The sequence below is a fragment of the Typopeltis vanoorti genome, chromosome 17, assembly GCF_054136105.1.
Source record: "Typopeltis vanoorti isolate ZY-2024b chromosome 17, IOZ_Tvanoo_1.0, whole genome shotgun sequence".
Classification (NCBI taxonomy): Eukaryota; Metazoa; Arthropoda; class Arachnida; order Uropygi; family Thelyphonidae; genus Typopeltis; species Typopeltis vanoorti.
In genome coordinates, this window is record NC_143565.1 from 50,878,556 (window position 1) to 50,890,394 (window position 11,839).

General features: G+C 35.9%; 1 protein-coding gene across 1 annotated transcript in view; it reads left to right on the plus strand.

Moving 5' to 3' along the window:
• The window catches only part of NO66 (Bifunctional lysine-specific demethylase and histidyl-hydroxylase NO66), a 295,812-nt gene extending 290,307 nt beyond the window's left edge, over positions 1–5,505 (plus strand). Inside the window, exon 17 of the mRNA XM_090407239.1 lies at positions 5,351–5,505. Coding sequence (XP_090263365.1) covers positions 5,351–5,410 — 60 coding nt within the window. The 3' untranslated portion in view covers positions 5,411–5,505. The remainder of the gene's footprint in view (positions 1–5,350) is intronic.
• Positions 5,506–11,839: the final 6,334 nt, after the last annotated feature.

Here is an 11,839-nt window from a genome sequence, read left to right on the forward strand (position 1 = left end):
ACATAAAAGTTACATACATACGATTTCTTATATTATTAAAGGAATAAAGTAATAAAATAAATGACATTTAATACAGAACCTTTTCATTATTATGACATATTCTAAAATTATATAATTAAATAATAACTGACAAAATTCAAGGAAAATACATGAATAACAAATTTTAAGCAAGAGACTAACAAATAATATTTAAACAAGTCTTGCTTAAGATATGGCAGATTATGTTAAATATGAATGAAGTATTATAAATTATATCTTCATTCACAATTTAACACCTGAATCTTTCTGAAGAGGATTGTGAACTGCATAGCAGATAAATCTCATGGATACAAGGAGGACTATCCTTTTGAATGATTTCAGCTGTGGGGATATATATAAGCATGCAAAACAAGTGAAAGAATTTATAGTTACTTAAGATTACAAGCATAATCAGATTGTGAGAGAAGGGGACTCAATATGCAAGAATGTCATATTTAGTAAATAGCATCCGAAAATCTCTCTCTCTATAAATGAGGTGACTGTTATGATTCCAACTGGTAAGCGTGACCATGCATACTTATTTTTTTATTTTGACTTAGATGATAAATCATGGGAGAGCTTTGATTAAGAAGGGGGTATATGTTGAGCTATAAGGGAAAGAAACTGCATGGGAAGTAGTCAAAGACTGTTGAAGCAGTTATATTTGATTAACCTTCCCCACAGCTAGAGCATATTATAAAATAAATCAAAAAATACCAAGAAATTATATTCTTGTTTAATCCTCTACCCAAGTGTAAGCAAACAAAGTTTGCATGAGAAGTATCTTCACAACCAGGCTACTTGTTTATAAAGAATGCTGACTTCACATCATTTACTGCAGTATCCCATAATGCAAGGCACACTTCCTTACAGACACGTATATTACTATGCATTAAGAGAAATTACACTACCCAGATTTGTTTTTCCTCAAGTTTGTTTTCCTTAATTTTTCTTAGTTCTATCTTTTATGCTTGCAATCTTTTCTCAGATATGCATGCAAAAATCTTAAAACATTCATTAGGAAAATTCTTCTGAAATTCTCACAATTTCACTCCCCTTTTTATAGATATATTATGAGAGTTATACTCCAGTCCTGTGGAATTTAACCTTCTGAAGTCATTTTGAATTATTCATTGCAGCCACTGTAAAACATGTTATTTGATTATCATCTTCTTCAGCTACTTCTCCATATTTCTGTTTTTTTCCTATCATAGTTCTGTCACTACTTATCTCAGTTAACAGTTTTTCACAGTATGTTTTCCATCCATCTAAAATATATGCTTATCTTCAGTTCTTATGTCACATTCATGATCTAATTCCTTTTATGCTATAATATTTTTTATACTTTTTTGATTCCTTTTATGCTTTTTTTGACAGTCTCCAAAACATATTGTCACCCTCATGATATCTATTTTCTATATTCTTTCCAGTCTTCACACTAGTTTTTTAGCTGCTTTTAAAAAGAAGCTTAGCTTTCTTGCATGATTCCTTGCATATGATGTGATTTCTTCTTTTCCAAGCAGAGAAAGGCTAAATAGCTCTACTTAATTAGTCCACTTTACTTCAGGAAGATAAAGAGGGCTATTTAAGTCTATTGTGAGGTTCTGATTTTTTCATCCTTCTAGAAAAGAAAATGTCCTTCATAAATATGCTACTGTTTTTTTTGTTTGTTTGTTGTTTTGTTGTAGCGTGAAAAGATTATTATTATTATGGGCTACTCCAAGGAGTCCTTAGACTCATCGAGGGAGGCCCTAAACATCATGTCCATCACAACTGTTCGACATTCACACAGTATCTATCATAGCCTTGAACTCATTCACTGTCATAGCACCCACAACAGACTCTGGCAGCTTATTCCACTCGTTCACCAATCTAAAAGTAAAAAACCCATCTCTAACACCATTACTTACCACACTCTTGCCCAGCTTCCATGGATGTCCCCTAGTCCTCTCACCACCAGTCCTGTTCTCAAAAATATCCTCTGAATTAATCCTATAGAAACCCTTCAGAAATTTGAATGTCTCAATCATGTCTCCCCTTTTCTGCCTATCAACCGATTTCTGCAACCCACAAATCTTCAACCTGTTTTCATAAGGTTCATTCCATAGACCTGCTATCATCTTAGTCACTCGCCTCTGGATCCTCTCCTCTCCATCGAAAAGAAACCCTGGTGCCCATATCTGGGCACAGTAGTCTACATGGGGTCTTATCAAGGCTCGATACAGAGGAACAATAACTTGCTTATCGCTGCTTGTCAAAGTATTCTTCCGCATCCAAGTGATTTGATGAGCTGATTAAGCCACTTTTGCAATGTGACCCCTGAACTTCATCTCCCTATCCACCAACACTCCCAAGTCCCTGGCCTCATCAATCTCCTGAAATACAGTTCCGCCAATGTGATATACTGCTGCTAATCTATTCACCCCAAAATGCATAACCTTACATTTTGCCACATTAAATTGACATCCATTCTCCTTCGCCCAGACCTCCAATCTATCCAAATCATCCTGCAAAATTTTGACATCTTCTGCATTCACTATTGTCCTACCCAACTTTGCATCATCAGCGAACAAATGAACCGTTCCTCTCAGTTCCTTCCCTATATCATTAATGAACAAATTAAACAGCAGTGGTCCAAGTATAGAACCCCTGCGGCACACTACTGGGCACAGGCCGTCTTTTGGACTCTACTCATGAGTAAACTACTCTCTGGTATCTCTCCATCAACCCACCCTCCTATCCATCTCACCAACCCTATATATCCATTCCCATATGTTGCAGTTTATGGATTACAATTCCATGTGGTATCCTGTCAAGCCCTTTGCCAAGTCCAGCAGTATCACTGTAAACCCTTTACCCTTATCAGTTCAGCCGTCACTGTGTTATAAAACCTGAGCAAGTTACTGAGGCATGATCTACCCTTAACAAAACCATGCTGTCCCCCCCCCATACAGTATCTCATTTTCATCAATCCATTCCTGTATTTTTCTCTTGACTACTTTCTCCAAGACCTTGACGACGACTCCTGATATACTGATCGGTCGGTAATTTGCAACAGTAGTCTTGGATCCTCCTTTATGCAGTGGAACTATTTTCTACCCCTTTGAGACTAAACCAGACCCAAAACTCAGATTAAACAATTTGGTCAAGGGCACTGATAATTCTTCAGCCGTTTCACGTAAGACCCGTGCTGGTATACCATCCAATCCCACAGATGTATTCACGTTAAGGTTCTGTAATAGACTATTCACCTCCACTTCATTCTCCACAATTCCCATATAAACTAATGGTTCCTTCATTCCTTCAATGTCACCACTTGGATGATATAAATACAAAGTGCTAAGTGCTTACTCAGTAATTCCACTGTATCGACTGATTCAGTGACCTCCCTACCATCGGCATTCCTTAAAATCATTCTGCTGTGTACAGTTTTTCTTTTACTTGTAGCATATTGAAAGAACTGTTTAGGATTCTCTTTAGCTTGCATGGCTAATTTCCTTTCATAATCCGCTTTTGCTTTTCTTACCACACTCGTTACCCTTCTGGCATGCACTTTATACTGGTCATGTGCCTGCAGGTCACCTTTCTCCTTAAATTCCTTCCACAGTTGTTCCTTTTTTTGCAACTCAAGTTTAATGGTGTTATTCATCCATTTAAACCTTGCGCGATTTACTATTCGGACTCTAGGTATACACTTAGCCATAACCTCCTGCAAATGCTCCTTGACCTCTTCCCATGCCCTATCAACATCCAGCCCTTGCAGTTTTACATGCCATGGCACTGATCCAAGCAATCTCCTAAGCTTGTTATACTTATCAGCATGGTAATTCCACCTATTCAATGTCTTAATCGAAAATTCCACACCTTTAGCCACCTCCCAGGTCAAGATCACCCTATGATCACTCTCACCAATAAGTGGCAACATGGTCATATTCATTACAGTCAAATTCTCAGATGCAATTACTAGGTCAAGCACTCTCAAACCCCTAGTATATTCCATTACATGCTGTCTCAGATAGTTATCCCTTAGTAACTGAATAAAATCCAGTTCCTTCCTCACATGTGTCCTCTCCTCCTTCCAATCAGTATTACCATAGTTGAAATCCCCCATAATAATTACCCTCCTTCCACTCATTTCATCAATTTGTCTATGCATACTATCTTCACCGTCTATAGCAGCACCCAACTATACATTTTGTTCCGTTAGTCTCAATCTCACACCAAATAGCCTCAGATGAACTCTTTTCACTATCCTGCAATACAACTTCTATTCTCCTTGGCTGCAGTTCATCAGCTATCATCAATAATACCCCCCGCATTTTATTCTCTCTGTCCCTCCTGAACACACTATACCCTATCATCTTCTGTCAGCCATCTTTCACTAATGCCAATAACCTGTGGCCAGGAAGAGCCAACCAAGGCAAAAATCTTCCTTCTTGTTCCTAATACTCCTGGCATTAGTATACATGAAATGCAGTGGTCCATTTGTCCAACCCCCTAACTATCCCATTCTGATTTCCTGTCCTTCGTACTGGCTCGAGTTCATTATATACATTCTTACACTCAACTGACTCACTGATATCTGTATGTCCACTTACTCCCCTCCTTAATAGTTCTAGTTTTCCTGATTTTGCACATCCACTCTCACTTCACTCAGCAACACTTTTTTCCAGTCTTTGCACACCAAATCCATTCATATGTAAGCCATCTATCTTATACAAATCCTTTCACCCATCCATCAAGCTCACTCCACACGTCCACAAACTCCACACCGTCTGCATAACCTGCGCATAAAGTCATTTGCGATTATGGCCCTCCTTTTAAACTCCTCTCTGTCATATCGCGGCAACAGACTCACTATCCTAACTCTATCGCTCTTTTCTTTCGCTACCTCTAATAATTCCTTTAAGTCCTCTCTTATATCAAATTTATCTCCTTTCAAATCATTTGTTCCCACTACGACTATCATTTCTTTCACCCTCTGCTTTTGTGCTCTAATACTCTCACTTACATCCTTAATTTTCGCATCCTGTAAGTACGATTTAGTCAAACTCTCATCTATCACACCTCTTACTAACGAGTCACCATACAACACTCTTTCCTTCATTTCTGAAACACTCCCAGTCATATGCTTATTTTTCCTTTCATACACTTGCTTATTTCAGTTAGCCAAGGCACTCAGGAAAGAGTTTTGCAGTCGCTCCAACTGCCGCTTCGCCCTATGTATTATCTGCATAAAAACAACCATATAAATTATTTTAAAAATTAATTTTCACTAGCAGTCTGTTTTGGAATTCCTCATGAATGTTTTTTTTTCTTTCTTTCTTTTCAGGTTGAAATAGCCCAACTTTTATATGAAAAAGGACTAATATTGACTAAGAGGCCAGTTTAAAGTTCTGAAGCAGTTCTCCCCTTTTTATATATATATATATGGATGTGGAGTAGTATATTTTGTTAAGAATTTTATTAAAATACACATTTCCTTGACTTGTTTAACAAAATCTGTTAATAATGTACTTTTTTTTAATGCATATAATCAGAATAGTTTTTCTAAAGCATATGGATTTAAAACAAAAAAAAAATCATAGTAGACTATGTTATTAAAAGTAAACAAATTCCAATCTTACTAAAGAAAAGTGATAAGTGATAAGGAAATTCATGAGTCTGTTCTTTGGCTTGTATGATAGACCCTTTGTGGGACACTGCCATGTTCATTCCTGGACCTGGTAATTTATAAGCTTTTGTTAAGGCTATTGCTAATTTTTATCCTACGTAACTGCCAACACTAAAACAAATATGTTAACTATGAGGGAAAGTTGGTGAGTTACAAACAAATTGGAAGTGAATGGTTTTCAGTATACATCACAAGGTAGCAGCACAGTTTAGGATGATGACAGTAGATGTGCATGAGCTTATTTTGTAGCTGTTTTCAGCTATGGCAACTATGCTTGGAAAGTGTTCAACTGTAAAACAGCATGCTGTCATGTGTTTCTTCTGGGGAAAAAGACTTCCTGCAAAGGACATTCATAAAAAGATGTATCCTGCTTATGGCAAGAAGTGTTTGTCACATGCAGCAATTCACAACTGGGTCCAGAAATTTTTGCAGAATGTGATGGGGGAGGGGGGGGGGTTACTGTGAGAAAATTCTGTCCAAGATGATTATCTGACCATCTTGGACAGAGCAAATAATCTGAATGACAAGTAGATAGCATAGTGAGTGCAATAGGTTGTTCTTATGGTTGAGCCTACATCATAATGCACAATTGTTTAAATTTTCAGAAAGTATGTTTACAGTGAGTACCCAGAGAACTGAGCACAAAATGAACTGAATGGGTCAGGCCTTTCAACATCTCTTCTGCTATGCAAATGAAGGAAAAGACATGATAAACAGGATTGTTACAGGGGACGACTTGAGGTTCACCACTATCAAATCAAATCATGCATTTAATGCAATGGAAACATCTCATTTCACTGGCAAGCAAGAAGTTCAAGGTTACACCATCAGCTGGAAAACTTATGTTTACAATATTTTGGAATTCCCAGGGAACTCATTTTCAGAAGCATGGCGAAAATGTGAATGCCACATCATACACTGAAGTTTTATTGATTCCTTGGGATGCAATACACCAAAAAACATCCAGGGCCTTCTGAAAACAGGAGTATTGCTACTGCATGACAATGTGAGACCTCATAGAGTTATAGGAACCCTAGAGCGAATTCAAGAACTTCAGTGGGAGCTCCTTCAACATCTGCCTTACAATCCCATCTTACTAACTGCAGCAGTGGAATGGAGAATTTGGTCTGGCTTTATGACTTACACCAGTATGGCTATCCTGCATATTCTTAAAGTATCAGGAATAAAGGTGATAAGTTTTTAGCATTATGGCAGGTCAAAGGGGAAAAAAGTCATCAGCATTAGCAAAACCTCATTGACAGAAGATGATGTTATAAGAATAGAATGTGACAGGCACAGTGTAGAGTAGAGAGTACAGCTACCCCTTACAGCCCCATCTCACCTGTTTCAGCAGGTGAGATGGGGTTGTAAGGGGCTAGCCTTTGTAATCAGAAAAGAGAGGATATGATAGAAATATATAATTTATTAAAGGGATTTTATAGCATTGACACAGATTTTTTTTTTTTTCAATACATGCAGAAGTTTGAGAACAAGGGTTTATCTCTGAAAATTGTGTAAGAGTGTGGGAAAAGATTCTTTGCTTGAAAGGTAATAAGTGGGATATGTTGCCAGAGGAATATGAGTGCTTGAATAATTCAAGGATATGATAGGTAAATGTGATAGGTATGGTGTGAATTGATCGATTTAACTACTAAGCCGTGTTTGATACTTTGATAACTTTGTAGGCAAGTGTTCTTTCCACAAAGTTTTACTGGTGAGATTTTTACAGGGTAGTTCACTATTGCTTTTCCTGACTCCCCATTTTATCTGGGCAAGTCAAAGGGAACAAAATTCACCAGGCATAGGCCTGATGAATCAGGCCATGCCTGAGTCATAAGTATTCGTGACTGTAAATCCATGTGTGTTCATGAGGCCAGTTTGCCTGTTCTGAGGGACGAAAAACCTGAATTTCTGAAGAGGCCAAATAAATTCCTCAAGACATGGATGGGAATCAAACCCAGGTCTTTTCGACCAAAGTACTTCATCTATAATGACTGAGCTACTGAGACCCGAATAGCATTTATTAAAGTCTGTTCACGATGAGTGTCTTTGACTCCATGGAGATGTCCTTGAAAATAGTGAATGTAATAATAAAAACATTTGTAAATGGGCACGCAGTTTCTCATATATCTTTTTTTTTTTCATATACTTTGAGGTTTCACTATATTCTGGATGCTTGTGAGTGTTTAGTGTTTCCTGCACCTAATATGTGAGCCTGATAAATTGTGGAACTTGAAAGTTTTGTGTCTAACAGTTCATGGAATGAACTGTTACACAAAGCTTTGAACTGTGGAAAAAACACAGAACCATTTACCTTGCTGAGACAAAGTATTCTGTATTGTACATTGAGCTGTTGGAAACACCCCTCTTTCCTTCCCCCGGTGAATTGTTTTAATCTCTGAAAGTGAAATCATTAGATAAACATGACCCAGAAGACTTAGAGCCGTTCTGCATATACTTATAGTATGTCTTGAATCACTTTTAAGAAAAAAAGTGAAATCATTTCTTCTGGGTCATCATGAGCATATATTGACAGTAGAAGCATTCAAAATTATCATAAAAGCAGAATAAAATAAAACCCTTACATCTACACATGTATATGATCAGGCAGTGCCATATATCATATGTGTTGCACATTGGATGGGAACTTGCTTGACTGTATATTGATTATTAAATATTCATGAATTTTTAGAAATTCATGAATATTTAATAGATGCAATTTCAATTCTGCCTCCTCCCTCTCCCCCCCCCCCCCCCAAAGTAGAATTTTTTGTGTAAAAAAAAGGTGGGGGGGGGGAGAGGGAGAGACCTGATCATTTGCCTTTTTAAAAGATGTGTTACAGAAGTCAATTGGTTTCTGCATTTAGTGAAATTTTTACATCCTAGCAAGATATGAAATTTGTATTATGGATGACTAAAAAAATAACGAGAGAAAATAAGGCAATTGTTTCAATTGCAGTAAGTTTTTTTTCTAATATTAAGTGTAGCAATTTCAAGATTGCTCCTTAAAAAGACTATTTTAAGTTTTTTTAAGGAGCCTGGAGTATGCTTTACTCTTGGGAAAGGAAAAGTTGTATCTATGTTCAAATTAACTTGCTGAACTTGCAATGATTTTAAATTCAAGCATTGAATTTTAAACCGAGGGATAGATTTTCCTTTCCTATTTCCCTTCCCACTAGAAACCAAAATGTAGCTGATTATTTTATAGAAATAACACTGACTGGAATTCTGTTTCTGTACATAACATTTGAACACTGTAGGGGAGGGAAATAGGAAAGTGTTTTTTATTTCTCTCTCCAATATAGTCCAATTGAAACGGTTGTGGTTCAGTTCTTGTCATGAAGACAGGAATCTTTATATGGACTTTTTTTTTTCAGCTGAAGGTGAGTTAGCTGATCTTGTGGAGGTAGCAGGGTTTTTCATCCCACATGCAGGCAAATTGGCCAGAGAACACATGCTATTTACTATTTATAGTCCTGTCCTCCCTCAAAAAAAAAAAAAAAAAAAAAAAATTACTGGATGAATAGTAGATAGTGTTTTATGGAGTGGATTGCCCTCCCATGATGAGTCCTTGAACTCCTTGACAGTGTCATTCCATAATTAAAAATATGATATTACACATATTTTTATATGAAATAAAGTCTTGGATACTTAACTTTCAGAATGCATATTTACAATAAAGCTTCACAATATCTTATTCTGTCTTTTTTACCTCAAGACAATTTCCAGAAAATAAAGAGATTAGAGAATCAACAAGACTTGGAAGATTTAATGAGTTTTTTTCAGGTGAAAGATGGACAGGATAGGATGCAAGATAGTCACAAATTCCAAGATTAATTTCCACTTAATGCATATTTTGAAATAGGTTAGGAAACTAGTGTATTTACAGTTACATAATATTACATTGCAATGAATAAAAATGAATCATTTTCAAGAAAATCTGTACCTCTAAAAGTGATCTTAATGGTTACATATATATCCTGAAAAACAGTTCTTTCCTTATCTTATGTAGCTTTGGTTTTGATAGTAAGCTCGTACTACAGTTTGTCTTGTGCCGCCTTGAACATGTTAATTACATTAGTATGTTTTTCTGAATTCTGATTAGCTCCAAAACACCAGTGGGCAGAAAAAGCCAGTGGTGTCATGTGGTGCAGTGGCAAGTGAGAAAATATCAAAAAAACATTTAGGTTACATTTTTAGAATCAGTATAAGAAAATTATACTGATTAAATGTTTAAATTAAAATAAAATAAAAAAACTAGTACTTTATCAACATTATACGTTTTCATATCCATTAGCAGTGGTTCAGATTTTGAACATTATCTATTTTAGATTACCTTGTCATGATTTGCTTTGCAGTATGTTTCAGCATTTTTTATAAAGATAAAACATTGCACATATCCTAACCTCTGATTGACTGTAATCCATTATGACAAAATTAGCAATACTAGACAAAACAATGTCCATCATGCTGCAGTAGTTGCAATAAATAAGGAACATGCCATCAAATGGACAATAGTACATTATTAAAACTAATGATTCAGCTGGAACTCCTCTTCCATTTTTTCTTTTTTCTTTTTTTTTTTTTTAGCTAAAATCTCTCGGCCATCATAGACAAGCAAATTTTTAAGCCCTGCTTAAGAACATTTCTACTGTACTGTGTACAGTAGAAATTAGTACAGAGTATTGTACTGTATATCGACATTTAGCATGATAATGCTCAATACCATAAAGTTAGAAGCTTCCAAATCTAAATGCTTAACTTTATGGAATGGGACATTTCAGCTTTTCTTAATTATTAGAACATTTCAAGAGTAATGCCTGCACTCATATACAGTGCTTGGAGTGTAAGTGGTCATGAAATGTCTGATCTTGCTGGAGATAAATTTCATTGCCTGGTGTGAGACCACTACTGCCTACTCCATGGAGATTGAAGTGACTTGAAAAAGTTTCATGTTTGGTATCTAGAGCAGGGTTTTCCAAAGCATGAAAAAATAAAAAAAAATACAAACAAATTAAAAAATATATATTAAAACTTTTAAATTTATTTTAATGAGACCATAAGTTTTTTTAATAAAGATCATATAAATAGCCAACTAGTTTCGCTATCTTCTGACTAGCTTTCTCAAGGCTGTAATAACTGTGCTAATACAAATGCAAAAAATTAAATGAATACAGAAATGTTAGTAACTGTCAAGCAGCTCCATTTGATATTTCATGTGGTGTAGCATGCATGCGTTGGGATGCTTCAGTCAGTATCAAGTAGTACATGACTATGCGTCACATGGTTATTCGCTAATTGTAGTTCTGTTGAGCTGAGAGAAGAGATGAGGTTTTTCTATATATCTTTAAGGATAATACCCTAATTTCTATTTAAATTATTGCCTGTGCATAGTACTACTGCTGCTTCTTTGAAAGTTGGGTGTCTATAGTCATCTTCGATGTAAGGCATAGAGCTGTTTTTCTAGTCTATAACGTGGTTGGAAGTTGAAAAATGATGAGCTAAATCTGATGTAATGATTCTACTGTGATTGACATTCCCCCACATATTCTTTCTGTCTTATTTCAAGACTTCTAGAAGTCTGTCCAATATATATATTGGACAACTTGTTACATCGTAGCTATGAAAAAACTTTCAAGTCGAGTAAAACTACACAAATTAAAAAATTTGAGGTACTTTACAAGAAAAAATACCAGTTTAACCACAGTCTCCAAGACAAAGTGATTTTTAAGTTGTCGGATTACAGGCTTTCAAATCATGAATCCGATATCCTAAAAAAGGGTTTTAATTTTTCTATTACCCCAAATTACATTCCAAAAATGGACTTCATATGGGAATAGAAAAGAATCTTTACCCTCTTCCAGAGGCTACAGCCAATATCATTAGATTCAAGAGTACGATTATTCTTGCTACGGCAAAAGCACCAAAGCCCAATACCACTTCATATGATAGAAAAGCCATTCGTAGTTTACGTAACAACAAAGATATAATTACTAAAGCAGACAAAGGAAATTCCACAGTCATTCTGAACTCGAAGGATTATTTTAATAAGATTAACTACTTACTGTCAGACAGTGCCACATACAAAATTATCAACAAAATCCTATCATGACTAACCACCTTGAGACAAACTCCCTAATTCACAAT